This window comes from Chaetomium strumarium, assembly GCF_033439665.1.
Source record: "Chaetomium strumarium strain CBS 333.67 chromosome Unknown B0T15scaffold_5, whole genome shotgun sequence".
NCBI classification, from domain to species: Eukaryota; Fungi; Ascomycota; class Sordariomycetes; order Sordariales; family Chaetomiaceae; genus Chaetomium; species Chaetomium strumarium.
The window spans coordinates 1,032,735-1,047,550 of NW_026944433.1; the positions used below are offsets into that span (position 1 = coordinate 1,032,735).

A 14,816-nucleotide genomic window follows, 5' to 3' on the forward strand; every position below is an offset into this window, starting at 1 on the left:
CCCCAGCCAGGAGCCACCACGGCAGATCCTCGCGGCTCCCTTCGAGGGGTATCTTCCGAACGCTACCCATGTAAAAACTACGGATGTAATGTACATTATGTTGGGCTAACGGATATACCCTATAGACTTGGGCATACAGAACCTAATCATAGAACGGGCTTGGCTTCCATGGGCAGCGCTGAGCGACTCATCAAGGCAGACACTATGCTCCCTGAGCAGCGGTTTCAGGCGCACCCTGTTCCTCTTCCTCCACCGGAGCGGGCATGGGGATCTCCTTCCTGCCGTTGGCCTTGTAGTGGAGGATGATGTCGTTACCGCCCCTCCAGACATGGGTCCGCAGAGTGGCCAGCGTCATCTTGATGGGCAACAACTAGACGACGAACCATCAGTTCCAAGCCGAGCCAAACAACACCTTCTGATGCGCGGTAAAAAGTAAAACTCACCTGATCGTTGCAGTACAACTCCAAATACTCCTCCGGCTTCAGCGCATTTGGATCCGGCTCCTGGCCCTCGGGAACCGGGTCAATCCGCTCGGCCACATAAGCCAGGATCTTCTTGACGCGCAGCATGCGATTAGCATTCAGCCGGTTGTTGCCGTCAGCCGCCACGATGGCCGGCAGCGTGTCCCTCCACGGGTACAGCATGAACGAGATCTTGACGGGGTCCTTGGGCGGCAGCGCGTTGAGCAGCAGCACCTCGCCCAGCCACTGCGGCGCCCGCTCCTCGATGGCGTCGGCGTCGGCGCCGACAGATGCCACCGTGCCGCGGTAGATCTCGGCCGAACCGCCCGTGGTCTCCTCCTGGATGATGACCTTTGTGCCGGCAGGCAGTTTCAGCACGGGCGTGTCGTTGGCCAAGCTCGGCGTGAGCTTGGTCTCGACCAGCTGGTCCGGGCTCTCGGTTGCCTGCTTCTCGTATTCGTTTCGGATCTTCTGAATCACGCCGAGAAAGCTGTCGTCGAACTCCTTTTCGTGGTTGGACGACGACTCCGACTCCTCTGCCCTCTCGTCCAAGACCGCCGGTTTCTCAGCCGTCACCGTGGACAAGGACCGTCCCAGTTTCTTAGTGCCGAAGGACATGCCCATGCGGAACTTCTTGCCAAATGTCGTGGGCGACTTTGCGTTGTCTTTGTCCTTATCCTTATCCTTATCCTTATCCTTGGCATCCTTGGCATCCTTGTCCTTTTCCTTGCCGTTGTCGCCGGGCGTCTTGGGCGCCTTGTCTTCCGATGGAGGTGCCTCCGTCGCAGGTGTCTGGGCTGGTTTGGCACTCTGCGCTCCCTCGGGGCTCTGAATCGCATCCGAGAAGTAATCTTCTCTGTCCTGTGATGGCCGGCTGGCGTGGGATAACCTGCCGTCAAGCGGGGTAAAGTTGCTTGCGAATCCCTCAGGCACCGGTGGCACGGGCGAGCCGGGAGTGGCTATCCCTATCGCCAATCCCGGAGTCATGGGCGGGTATGGTCCGCTCGGCCGAGGGGTTGCCGACGACAAGTCTGCTGAGCCAAAGCTCGGTCGGGAAGGTATGGATATTGACAGTGGCGGCGCGGTCCTTCCAGCCGCCTTTCTGTTGGCCGCGCCTTCGTTGAGCTTTTGCCTGAATGTCTCGTCACGCCGTATCTCCTCGTCGATGAGATTGGAAAATAGGTATCGAAGCACCCACTTTCCGAGGTTGACTGTGAGTGGTCAGCAATTTCATAGCTCAATGATGGATGCAAAAGACAACATACTTCTCTGATCTTCCCTAAATTCCACAGGCTCATCTAAAGCTAACTCATCGGCGTACATTTCGGCGTCAAAGCAGTTGTAGGGTTCCAGCACCACCGTCAGGTTCCCGGAGCTGATGTCGATCGAACACCAAGGAGCGACAGCCTCCCGCGTGTTGACCTCTGGCTCCACGTCCTCGAGGTGCCGTTTTCCGAAGCTCTTGACGGGACGGCACTGGAGAGTGGCAGTTAGCACAAGGGAGGACTGGAAGCAGGGACATTGAGTGTCAGATATGTCGCACCTGAATCAGATCCCACAGCAAGACATCGCCGGCGGTATCCAGCGTCAAGACCCGTCGCCTATCGTTCAGCAGCCTGTGTTTGACGAGGCCAAACTGTCCCTCAATGGTCTCCTCCGGCAGATGGTGGATCGGCTCGACGAGACTAGCCACAGGCTCAGTGAGAAAATCTGATCCTTTCCGCACCAGGCCCGGGAACGGTTCGTCAGCATCTCGGCCGATGACCAGTGGGAAGGATGCTGTATTAGAGATCCGAAGAATAGACTTCGCAGGGATTGCGGCCTTGACCGGTTCCCCTGTCGTAGGTGGAGAGGGGATGGACGGTGCCACGCTCTCCCTGCTTCGCACCGTCACCATCGACGCTCGGTGTTGTTTGTACGCGTCAGGGAGCTGAAGGTTCTCGCTTGTATCCACATCCTTCCAGCGATTAATAGACGCCCGGGCCGTTGCCGTCCATATGCTGTCTTCAAAGGCCACAATCTTGCTCACGCCATCGTTCTCCTTCGCAATGGCTAAAGACAGACCCCTGTCCATATCGCCCATGCACCCGCGCACATCGGTCTTGACCACCAGTCCAGAGCGATCGCTGCTGTAGAAGATGTTCAGGCCCGGATCATCCGAGAACAAGGCCCATACGCTGTGGTCGTGCATGGTAAGCGTGTGCATGCAGCGGCCCGCCGCCACGCTCCACACCTTGACGGTCTGGTCCGCGCTCGCCGACAGGACCATGTCCCCGGACGCACTGATCAGGATGGCGCGGACCATGTCGGTGTGGCCTACGAACTTGGTGATGCGCTTGCCGGATCTCGGATCCCACAACCGGACAATGCTCTCGGGCCCGCCGTTGGCCAGGATGTCGTGGGTGGCACCGAGCGCGTAGACGCTTCCCTTCTGCGGCACCTCCTCGCCCTGGACATCGATCTCAAGCGTCTTGCCGGCGCCTGACAGATCCCACAGGTACAGCTTGCGGTCCAGTCCTCCTGAAGCCACCCAGTTGGTGGACTGACTTGGTGTTGCGATACACTTCACGTAGTCGGCATGCTGACCGATGGTAGCGGGCTCCTCCGCATCACTGGCCAGGGGGCGCCAGACCTTGACGAGCAGATCAGAAGAGGCCGACACCAGGGCGGTGTGCTGCTTCGCGAGGGTAATATCATTGACCCAGTGGGTGTGTGCCTGAGTTTGCGCACGAAACCGGGTGATTGCCTTTGGTTTACTGCCATTGGGTTGGGCCGATGTGTCAACCACGGCGGACTGACGACCACTGTTCACACTGCGGTTCAGATCCCAAGCACAGATCACGCCATCTCGTCCGCCAGAATAACTGTGAGGAGACAGTCAGCAACAAGCCCCGGAGCAAGACAGGTTCTCGGGGTGGTAGATGGATCCCTAATTAGGTTGATCTCACAGGATAGCATTGTCGCGATCGACAGCCAAGCCATTGACACCAAGGCGATGGCCACCAGGCGAAGAATTGGGAAGCTCAAGGACTGAAAAGCAGCAAACAGGTCAATGCAAGGTGTCTTCATGCACGGATATCCAATAAATACGATGCTGTGTGATGGACGTGGCTACAGTCCGGATCGCGGGGCCAGTCCCATGCCGATGTCATGTTTCATGGGCACCACGCGGCCTGTGCGGGGGTGGTCCTACACAACCGTCTGGAAGAGATGGGGGGCAGGGACAGCTGGGGAAACGAAAAGGACGAACCATAGCTTATCCTCTGGCGAGCTTTCTTCGCCATGTTATGAACGGGACCAGAGTTGATACCATGCAAAGGCAGTCTCGAGCAAAGAGGCGTCTAGACAGCCGCTTCTGAGGTCGGTGTCCGTGGGCTGCCGAGAGGTCCGGACCTGTGGGGCGGCCCGGTCCGAAGCTGAACAAGATTCCAGTTCTAACCCTGTCGCAAGGCGCACGATGAGAGCATTGCACAAAGAAGGTAAGACCGCGCAATTGGAATAAAGATGCATGTATTGGTTGAATTGAACCTAGAAAATGGGCAGCTGTTATCGCGCGCGTCCCAAGACGTGCCATAGAGCGGGAGGACCCTTGTTAGTCTTGGCATGCATGGATGGAAGAAGCGGGGAAGCGGGCATAGTGGCGGGGCACTTATCCACTGCACCTAGTTTGCCAGTCATTTTTGCCCACGCATCCAATTGTCTACGGATACCAGCATTTACAGCACTTCCAGGCCATATAGACGACGACCGCATTGTTCCCGAACACTACCCAAGCACTATAGGTGCCCGCGTCGCAGCCAATAATTGTTCCAAGTACTCAGCCGGCGCCCGGGACACGAACACGCCTATCGATATGCCGCAACGTGTCTTAGTAGGAAGGAATTGACCTATATCCGTAACAGCTGGATAATAACGACAGAGTACCCAATACGCAAAGGGCAACCTGACAGGGCACAGGGCATGGCACAGGGCAGGGCGGTTAGATAAGCCACATGTACGGAATGGACAGAACGGACAGACGGCTAGTTTTACTGCATTTTGCGCGCAATTGGTGCATATGCATGTATATACCTCCGTAATATGGTGTAAATTGAAGTGTCCGAATGGCAATACGGAGTAGAATGTATGGCAATTGACTGTCATGTCGAGATACGATGCGCGGGTGCGATGCGCGGAGTTTTGGGCGGCGCTAGTCCAGATGCGGTTAGCTACAGTCATTTGGGCCCAACACAGTCCGAAAAGCCCACCTCTTACAAAAAGGCCGAATAAAGTACAGCAGCCTAGAGTTTGGATCACATCATAGGTAGTTTTCAAGAGCAGAAGTTGCTTCTCTTCCTGGGATGAACAAGGGTCTGCAGTTGAGCTTTGAAAACTTGCGATGCAGATTGCGAGCGAGCTGCAATTGCCCATTACAAAAGTACCGCCCATTCAGTGAAACCCATCGCTGAGGTGGTGGCAGCCACGGCTCGGTATTGGCCTCTATGACGTTTGACAAGGGCAGGAATTCTACGCGATGCATCTCAGCTGGCGGTCATCGCTGTTCTCGTCGGCCCGGACAATGTGCTCGCACCGACGCCGGTCCCTTGCAAGTTTGCCGGTGCCCGTCTTCGTGTGTTTATTACGTGTCATACATATGCATGTTTACTGTTCAGCCGCGTCCACCTGCTGGGCGATCGCGTGTGAGCTTGTCATTGCCATCGCCGTGTTCCGACATGTTAGCGGTGACGGTTGGAAAGAGAAGAGAGAATAGATAGTTGAATTTGTGGGCTGTGGTGCACTGACAGAAGCATTGGTCACTAGAGCAATCACCTAGCACTTCAGGCCACCTCATCTTCATTAGGTAGAGCTCGAGCAGCAAGGCCAGACAAGGCATCAATCAATCATGGTGATTCATATTTTATGATTTTCCCTCGTGTGCTGTATGGGCCATTGAGCTGCGAACCGCAGTCACTGCAGCTGTGCAGCGTCCATTGTTCATGGCATGAAATGACCACTCCATGACGCCAGATTCTGATTCCGGAATGGGTATCTACGCAATGTCTTACAGCAGGGCTCGAACTGATGTTGTCTCCGCAGGCCTTTGGATACAGGGACAACCTTCAATTATCTAAGGTAGGTTATCAACAAACAATAAACTCAAACACACCAATCTTGCCGTGCACCTCCGCCGGCGCATGGTTCGTGCGCCGCGGGAGGTCACCTTATTTTGGCCAAGGCCACCAGCCAGCCAGGGGCTTGTCATCGTAGATGCAGTTGTAGTTGAAGTCTGGAAATTGGCGGTGATGGCTGTAGCAATCCTGTCCTCTCGTGTTCCAGGCGTAGGCACTGAGCACGTTTTCGGGTGACAGGTTCTCCACGCGGAATTTCGAGAGAAGCTCGACCGAGGTGGCAACGACTTCGAGACTGGCAGCCCACCGGGGAGTCTCGTCCGGGCTGCAGGTCTTGTCGACGAGGATCAATTTGCGCGCATGATGGTACCCTTTGGCGGTCCACTCCGGCTCGATCGAGCTCGACATGTAGCCTCTCTCGGGCACAACATTGTCGGCGGAGCAGAAGAAACCCTCTCTCATCAACCGCGGCAGATCCTCGCATTTGGCGTTAAGTGTGGCCACCCACGGCATGATACTAGAATTAAACGTGGTAGCGTCATCTGGGATGCTGGGGTTGGTGACCATCCTAAGCCACAAAGTGGCCCATCCCTGGGTGGTTGTTGGCATCTTCAATTCTTGCGCTGAAGAATGACCACTTTGCTTGGCGTCGCCTGTGGCTTCTCTAATGGGCGATGTGGCTGTGGTTGAGGAAGCCACGGCGCTCTCGTAGGTGGGTGGAAGGTGCGGCAGTTGCATGATTCTTGCTGAGCACGTTTCTGTCGGTCGGGAATATTGGAGGAAGGAGGGAGGAGGGAGGACGGGAGGGAAGAGTCGGGAGGTGCCGGCTTTTATGCCAGTGCGATGCATACAATCAGCAGCAGCATGGCGTCATGCTCGCCACAAGCAGAGAGGCAGAGCCCACTTATGCTGCTCGTCTAAAATGGAAGATCAAAGGCACACTCTCCAGTAATTATAAACATGGTAAACGGTGGCTGAATTCTCGACCTCAACTACCCGGGTATCTTAATCTGGACTGCCCGCAGGCGATATTCTGAAGCAAAAGTCATGCAATGTCACAAGCAAAACAGGACCATGGATATGTACCATATCCAACATTCCATGCTGCATCGTGCCTCCCTCACCTGAGATGGGAGGTCCTATGTCGTACTTACCTGGCTTGTCGGATCCACATGCTGGACGCTGGTTGCTTCCGCTTTTCCAACCTGGCGACTTCCGTCCTGGAAGAAGCTTGGGCGCGGCTCATTCTGCGTTCTTGCCATTTGGCGAGGACGGACAAGCTGTAGAAGTAAGTAGAGAGGCTGGAGACAGTCTGTATATATTGACCGCTTCGCCGTCTCTCTTCATCCTTTTCCCTTTTTCTCGGCACGGTCAGTTGCTTAAGAAAACGCACATTCTTAAGAAAAGAAAAATTAACATCGTCAAGTTTTAATCATTTTACAACATGGTTAAACTGTAAGGACTCCAACCTCGCTCTCCTCATGGTATTGAGCTCACGCTGACATTGGACGACCGGAACAGTATCTTTTTGGACCTGGCGCCCGGTCTCCTCTCCCAATCGGGTTTCCGCACGGAGCCCACCCGGCCGGCTCCATCCCCGCCGACCGGCCGCGACCCCACACCCGGCGTCGCCGGCGCCCGACCCTCCCCCACCCCCGCCACCATAGATGTACGCTATCCACATCCCCTCACTCCGCTTGTGAAGCTAACGTTCGATTTCCCTGACCAGCTTGAGGCCGGTGCAGCGGCACGGTCTCAGCCCGGGGGTTGGAGGAGGGTAGGGTGTCGGTGCCGTCGGGAGGGGCGGGCCGGTGGGACTTGGCGGAGATCCGGGGGGGCTCTGTGTGGCATCTCGATTGGGAGGGGGACTGGACGTCAAGGCTTTTGGCGTTTTGGGTAGTGACATTGTTAGCGGTTGTAGTGTTAGTTTATATTCTTAAAACAATGTAGCGAACATTCTTTTCTTTTCCATCGGTCCAGTCCTCTCTGGTGTTTTTGTATCCGCAAGTTCCTCTCCCGTGATGTTAATGTTGGTCAAGCAGAACTTGTGTCAAGTTGTTGTCTTTCACCTTATCTGTATTGTACCACAACAGATCTTCCTTGTCTATCTCGACAGCCCCATGGCATTCACACTCACGACTCACTCGGTCCGTATTGGCATTTGTGACGTTTCCCAAGGGCGTCACCACCCTTGTCGGCCGGGATCTGGCGGTCGTACCCTTCATGCCCTACGAAGTAAAGAGGTCCACAAACTCCAGCCAGGGTGCCACATGGCTTCGGGTTTTCACACTGCCGACAGAGCGCAAGAAATGCCAAGGTGCCAGCATCAGTATCAGCTAGTGCAAGATTTCGAGGTTTCAGGCACCTTACACTTACACGTGTAAACTCACACATCATCGCAGAATATCGAACGATGAAAAATATCACCTCCAGATCGACACCAGACCGATGCCTTCCGGCCACCGTTGCCGGCGCTATTTGTAGTTGTTATAGAGGCGGCCGTAAATCGGGAACGTAAATGCGGTCGTCTCGGCCGGCAAAACATCGGGCGAGCGAGAAGTCGCCTTGCTAAGTTAGCAATAGCAGTCGTGCTAATAGCCGGTAGTTTGCTCCTCCTAAAATGATGTCTCTCTATGCGTATATGGTAATGATCTCGATAATTCATTGCAAATTATCAAGGCCGTTAATAGCGGCAGCCGAGACGTTAATCTTTCCAGCGAGAGAATTTTCATCGCATTTACATCCTAGGAGCGGTAAAATGGTAAGATGCCTGCCTGGGCCGTGATCTCCCTAATAAATGTTTGGATTACATACAGATCCTGCTCTCATCTCCCACAGTTATTCGCAACACAGACTGTATTCTCATGGATGTACTTGATCTGACCACGCTCGACCCTGATCAGATTGTTGGTTTGCGTGCCCGGTTCCCGCGGGATTGACGCGTCGAGGAAGGGGAAATTGTGGAAGATGTCGACCGCGCCGAGCTCCTCGTCGATGGTGTACCGCCGGTTCGTGACGTTGAAGGGCGGCGGGAAGTTCAGCTTGCAGTTGCCACCCCCGATATACGCGCCGCCCTCGAGCCGGGCGCAGTCCTTGGTGAAGGGCGGGTTGACGGTCGCGTCGCCCCACGCGTCGATGTAGGCGTCGCCGGCCGCCTTGATGACGGCGCGCGAGTCCCGCTGTGGCTCGGGGATGGGATCCCAGTTCTCCCGCTTGTTGTAGCTGAGGGAGCTCGTGGCGTTGAACAGCCAGTCGCCCGTGTCACAGACGACCGACTCGATCCTGTCGATCTTGTCGTCGGCGTTGAAGGCGAGCCGCGTCCCGATGACGTACGGGTGAGCCGTGGTGGCCACGATTTCGGTGTACGACGCACACTCGGTCGTGTCGTAGAGACTGCGGTTGAAGTCGATCTTGATGCCCAGCGACAGCACGCCCTTGGAGATGTCGATGGCCTCATCGTTCTCCTGGTACGTGACATTGCCCTCTGCCAGGCCCGAGATGCCCGCTGGCCCTTTCCCGGCACTCAGCGCTGCGAGGTAGCTCGCCGTGGCGTCTTGGAGGGAGGCGCGGGTGCATGCCGCAGAAGCATGCGAGGCAAGTAGGAGTAAAAGCAACATGGCGTCGTGGGTGGAATGACAGCAATCCCAGAAGAGCCCGATACTGCAAACACCCCTTCCTTCCATTTGGTCTTTATATCAAGTGCATCTTGGCCGGGGGGAAGAGGGGGGTCAAAATACCGTTCGCGGGTTTGTATAGTCCATTCTCCCGGCGTATAACCTGCTGTAGTAGCACCCGGGAGTTGTGTGATGCCCTCCCCAACATGCGGAAACTTTAGCCGTCATCCTTTTCAGAGGACATGTAGACAGGCTGCACCGGTAACATTCTGCTCCACGAATCAAAACAAGCTGATATGCAAAAGAAATGAAGATCGAAGCCTCAAGCATGGTAGCCAATGGACTTCACTGATCCTAGGATACCACCGGATACCCTTAGCCAGTATCTGAGCCAGACATGGTCTGATTGGGATGAACGGTAGACGATCTCTTGCAGAAATCTAGGTAGCCCGGCTCATTTGGACGATCCGGGCGGTAGAGAGCGGGCAGCATCTGCGGCCGCGCTTCGGCGCCGTCGGCGTGGCCTGGCCCGGCTGTAGTAAGGTAAATTAATATTTCGAAGTAGTTAGCCACCAGGTACTTATACTCTCGTCTTTATTATTACTTTTTTTTTTGGGAAGGGGGGGGAACCTTACCCGCTCTGGTCGTCACCACCTCGGCCTCGTACGGTCTCATCATCGGATGGTACCCGAAGTGGCTGGTGCTGCTGCTGCTGGTGGGGGCGGTGGCGGTGGCGGTGGCGGACGGCCGGGGGCGCGAGCCCACGGGCGTGCCGGAGTATCCGGCGTGGTGGACGGCGGCCGGATCCCGCGACGCGGCTGCAAGCCAGAAATTCGATGTGTCCCGAGCTAGTAGTGAAAGTAGGGCTAGTCATCGGATAGAAGCTGCTGGGACGCGTTTTTAGAAGGGACGCGTATCCAGATAGACGCGGTTATCTTTCCTTAACGCGCTGTGTTCAGACGAAAGGCGAGGTGCCTGGATAGCAGATCATGGACTCAGATATGGCCCTCCCCTGGGTGGAAGCCTCAGCTCTTCTATGGTATACTAGTAGGCTAAGCTAGTTACGGCCCTTCCTATTCATTCACACCCTGTCACGACGCTGTCCAGGAACTGCTATCTATCTGGACCCATCAATCTTTGTATAAGGTATGTGTTCCCCCCTTCAAGGGCTCACAGGGTCAGACCCAGTCACGAAGGAGTGTGCCTCCTGTAACGGCCTGCTCCTGCTGTAGGTATTCGGCCACGCTGGTGATTACGTATAAGTCACTATCTCTATCTATCTCCAGAAGTTGCGTAACTCTGTAAACGCGCGTGTAAGTCACGTTGAGGGTAGGTCCCGTGCCCTAGTGCGGCACACATTTCGCTGAACAGCTTATTAACAGGTCGTGGCAAATCTCCAACATCATAGCTCGCTGAAGTTCAAGCCAGGCCCATGCTGGGGGAGTTGCACTCCGTGATTAAGCAGCGCACACAATGCCAGGCGGATCACGCAGAAGGTTTCTTGACCACCCTTCCCATGCCATGGGCAAAAGGTTAAAGGGCCCTGCATACACCATATCACCCCGACAGTTCAAGCGATAAGGGGTCAATCAGACAGAACTAATCTAAAGGGAAAAGACCAAAAGGAGAAAAGTAATGAAAAGACGAAATACAAAACAACGAGGAGGAAGAACAGGAAGAGGAAAATGAAGAGGAGGAGGACGAAGATGAAGAGGAGGAGGACGAAGATGAAGAGGAAGACGAAAAGAAAAGAAAGAAATGCGATGGGAGATGTCCTTTACTTACAGGTACAGACGTTGGCATGCGAGCTTTTTCCAAGCAGAGCGTGTGCCACCGACCTCCCCCGCAGCAAAATACAACAGAGGACTTGGTACCGAGCTTTTCCAACTGGCGCAGGAAACCTGGTAGGTTTAGATTGACGACATTCAGTATTGAGGAAGAACAGGCAAAGGCGGTACGTGAACCCAGCACCCTGCTGCCGTCCATGTGTCTGTCACGTCATCGTTAATGCCTCTCTACCTTTCATATCCTGAAGCATCTTGGTAATGTCACTTTCAGACAAATTGTTTCTGTATCAGTCCTATTGTAAACTGTGGAGGCTACCTTAGCTTAAACCATGATCTCCCCCGAGAAGGTTTTAGCAACGCACCGTGGAGGCTGGCTGTATAGGTAGGTAAGGACACAAAATTGAGTAACAAAGCCAAACGAACCGAAGAAATTAACAAACCATGAAACCAGATGCCTTGACCGACTTTAATCATAGAATATCCCCCATCACACACAGAAATGCCCATATCTTCACCCATAACGCAAGTATGTCCTTGCCATCAGGATCCAGGTTCCCTCCCTACTACTTCGCCGACCTATACCCCCTATCCCCCGCACCCCAGACATCATTTCTTCCCAACAAAGACATCCACCCCGCCACTGGTACTCTTCCCCGTCATCATCCCGCCCTTGCCCTTCTCCCCTTTCCTAGCCAACATATTCTTGTTCACCCCCGGCCAATCACTGCCGGCCTTGATCAGCTTCACGCCATCGCCGGCCACCTGCAAGAACCCCGTGAGCGACGACAGGCTGATATCCCCCTCCCAGCTCTCCGGATACCGCAGCTTGATATTTGCCGAGGTGGTGCTGTGCGTGCTGTACAGACACCGCAGCTTCCCCCCCTCACTCCCATACACGGAGGGAGAAGAAGAAGAAGAAGAAGAAGAAGAAGAAGAAGAAGAAGAAGAAGAAGAGCTTAGCACGACATACCCCGGCGTCGCCCTCCCACCCTTCTCCTTCTTATCCCCTATCTCCTTGACCGGCTCATCAGGGGCAGGGGCAGGGGCGGAGGTATCAACCCAGAGCGGATCCAAGACCCTCACATCCGTCGCCCCGCTCGTGCTGTACGTCCTCAGCTCGACATCCCCTTGCTTTCCTGTCTGCCCCGCCAGCGACGAGTTTAGGACAGGAAGCAGATCCAGGCTGACGGTCCCCGACGTCGACTTGAAGCTGGCCCACGAGCTGAAGGCCACGGCGCCCGTGATATCGCCGCTCGTGGTCTGCACGTCGACACGGTAGTCGCGCGGAGGGAGGACGGACTCGGCTTTGTGCTGCGCTAGGTCCCGGTCTGGCAGAGACGGGAAGGCTTGGCTCATGCGCAAGGAGTGTTCGGCGGCGAGGATTGGCTCACGGAACTCGGCGTCGCCGGAGAGGGATTTGACATAGAGGGCTGCCGGTGCAGGGGCGTTGGCGTCGGCCTCCTTGGGCTCGATGCCGACTCTGATGTCGCCTGAGACGGATTGTAGGCTGAGCTCGTCATATAGCGGCCAGGAGCCCTTGATTGGGGACGACGTGGTCTTGACCGCGATGCTGCGCGAGTGGAAGAGGAAGGATTCGGGCGCCCCGGAGTCGATAAGCTTGTCGTCTCGGTTGCTAGTGCCCGTGGAGGCTGCAACGACTGAGCCAACAATGCTGTCAAGCTTGGCATAGTCGCTAACGGACAGCGCCAGGTTGTCAAGAAGCTTGATGTCAAGGTGCACAGCATCGACGGTGAGTCTCTCGAGCTCACTGTTCTCGGGAACCCAGACGGTGACCTTAACATTCACGCACGCCCTTGGTTTATCTGGGCTCCACTCGACTCGGTGCGGCACTGTGATCTTCAGCTTCCCGCCAGCCTCTCCATCCCACCTGATTGGGACTTGGAGACGCTCGTCAGTGACGGTAACCTCTACAGTCACTGCAGTGTCAGGTGCCCCAGGCCCAGCCCTGCGCAAGATGACGGCTCCTTGGGTGTGGACTTCGCCCCAACCGCGGCGGCCGTCGTCCTCGGTGGTCTTTTCCACCAAGACAAGCTCCCTGTCGGAGCCAAATGAGAAGTCGTAACCCTGGATGTGGCGGTGAATCTGAGTGTCTTTGCAGAAAGACACAGCATCCCAGCTGAAACCACCGTCGACCTCGGGGTAGCTCGTGTTCGGCTCTCCAGGCCGGGTCTGAGGCTTGTCAACGGGAGGGTCATGAGGACCAGTCTATAATACTACTGTCAGTGACGGGTGGGAGAGCCGGGCTCATCAGCTCATCAGCGCAGAAGTGCATCGTGAGATAGAACATGTTCGAGACATGCACCCATATGCGTGACACAGTGCTTAACAATCAGAAGATGGAACAATAAGAGACCCGTAGTAACTCACCCGTCCCTTTGTGCCAGTGAAGATGCTACTCAGAAAGCCAGATGTAACCAGGAGAAGGAGCAGGACGATCAACGCTGTCTTGCAGCATCCCCAGTTGGCATGCTGCCGCATTCTCCTGGCATGGGCTCTCCATGTTCCTGACGTGTCGTCACGCCCCTCAGGGTAGTGGTCCCGCATACTTTCGGGCTGGTGGGCCAAGAGGCCTTGAGTCTCTTCCGGTCGACCCATGTTGATAGCGATGGCGTCCGTGTCCTGTGAGAATGTCCTGTAATTCCTCGAGGGGACAAGGCCAGAAGCGTTGGAGGGAGAGGTCGGGGACGGAGTATAAGCAGGGGGCGCCTCCCTCGGCAAGAACGGGAAGTGTTCGCCATCGTACGCGGACGTACGCGTCGAATAGACTGTGGGGGAACTTGACGTTGCAGCTGTCGGACTGTGAGTGGATGACGACGAGCTGTAGTACGTGGCCCCTACGGACTGCAAGCTAGAGGCGATGCTTCGGGCCGCAGGGGCCATGCCGTAAGCGGATGAGGATCTATTCTGGGATGCTGCCGTCCCACGAGACGGAGAAGCTGGTGTGTTTCCGCCATCTGAGCTTGCGCGGCCCTCTGCATTGCGAAGTCTCTCTTGTTCAGCCTCTCTCGCCTTGCTTTCGGCCGTGCTCCGTTGCAGGGACGGATCCTCGACCAAAACGTTGGGCACATAGGGGACATTGGATGACGTTGGCACCGCGGTCCCGGACGGAGTATCGGTCGCCGCGCCAAAGTAGCCGTCAGTAGGCGAGAGAGCATGTGGCTCCCCGTCGTCGACAGCGTCAACCGAGCCTATTGCTTCGTGTGCGTCCATATGCGTAGGCACATAGCTGTCGCGGGCGTCCAGCCGCGAGGCCCGGGAAGCTACACCTGATCCATCGTTCCCATCTTGGGCTGGAGAGTCACCAATCTGCTCGATATCCGACTCATCGTCCACCATTGAGTAAAGGTTGTCTGAGTAAGGCATGGCTACTGACCAAGGCTCCGTGGACGAGACGCTATTCGGGGAGCCAAGCAGCGATGAAACAGTGCACAGAGCTTCTTTAGACGTCTCACTTCAGACAGCACCTGGTGAAGCCAATTGAACAAAAATAATAAAGAACCCCCCACAGTCAACGTTCATGAAGTGCGAAATTCGAGACACCGCAGCGGCCTGGAACCAATTGGTTCGGGAAACCGAGAGGAAGTGAAGAGTGTTCCGCAGTCCTGGGATCGATACTGACCTCCGGAACACACAGAACACTCGAGGACAGATTGGACTCACCACGCTCGGTTCCGTTGAGGTGAGGGGGATGCACGCCGTAACCATGGCCTCGTCAGCATGCTGCTGATACGACAATGCCCGGGGCATTCAGCAGGGGAGCCAAAAATCCTGTAAAGAGCTTGCACAAAGTCCTCACACCAAAAGCTGGCCTAGCTATCACGCTGT

At 55.7% G+C, this 14,816-nt stretch overlaps 4 protein-coding genes across 4 annotated transcripts; all 4 read right to left on the minus strand.

Annotated features, from left to right (window-relative positions):
• Positions 1–69: 69 nt before the first annotated feature.
• Positions 70–3,745, minus strand: B0T15DRAFT_557706 (uncharacterized protein; the record flags this gene model as incomplete). Its single annotated transcript, XM_062870455.1, has 6 exons — positions 70–370; positions 444–1,672; positions 1,727–1,937; positions 2,005–3,325; positions 3,410–3,491; positions 3,712–3,745. 6 exons carry the CDS (start codon positions 3,743–3,745, stop codon positions 203–205), a joined length of 3,045 nt encoding a protein of 1,014 aa, XP_062719971.1. The 3' UTR covers positions 70–202.
• Positions 3,746–5,546: 1,801 nt separating this feature from the next.
• B0T15DRAFT_535761 (uncharacterized protein) lies at positions 5,547–6,337 on the minus strand. The gene has a single exon (XM_062869519.1). The coding sequence runs from the start codon at positions 6,305–6,307 to the stop codon at positions 5,663–5,665; it is 645 nt and encodes a 214-aa protein (XP_062719972.1). The 5' UTR covers positions 6,308–6,337; the 3' UTR covers positions 5,547–5,662.
• Positions 6,338–8,102: 1,765 nt separating this feature from the next.
• On the minus strand, positions 8,103–9,517 carry B0T15DRAFT_232359 (uncharacterized protein). The gene is made up of 3 exons (XM_062862962.1): positions 9,307–9,517; positions 8,384–9,241; positions 8,103–8,313 (listed from the first exon to the last, which is right to left on the minus strand). The coding sequence occupies exon 2, from the start codon at positions 9,184–9,186 to the stop codon at positions 8,395–8,397; it is 792 nt and encodes a 263-aa protein (XP_062719973.1). The 5' UTR covers positions 9,187–9,241; positions 9,307–9,517; the 3' UTR covers positions 8,103–8,313; positions 8,384–8,394.
• Positions 9,518–9,558: 41 nt separating this feature from the next.
• On the minus strand, positions 9,559–14,354 carry B0T15DRAFT_494675 (uncharacterized protein; the record flags this gene model as incomplete). Its single annotated transcript, XM_062867026.1, has 4 exons — positions 9,559–9,716; positions 9,819–10,031; positions 11,618–13,160; positions 13,359–14,354. The coding sequence occupies 4 exons, from the start codon at positions 14,352–14,354 to the stop codon at positions 9,559–9,561; spliced, it is 2,910 nt and encodes a 969-aa protein (XP_062719974.1).
• Positions 14,355–14,816: the final 462 nt, after the last annotated feature.

What these genes read in the sequence shown, in the direction of transcription:
- B0T15DRAFT_535761 (XM_062869519.1), bottom strand. Translation starts at nt 6,307, where the DNA reads ATGCAACTGCCGCACCTTCCACCCACCTACGAGAGCGCCGTGGCTTCC.
- B0T15DRAFT_232359 (XM_062862962.1), bottom strand. Translation starts at nt 9,186, where the DNA reads ATGTTGCTTTTACTCCTACTTGCCTCGCATGCTTCTGCGGCATGCACC.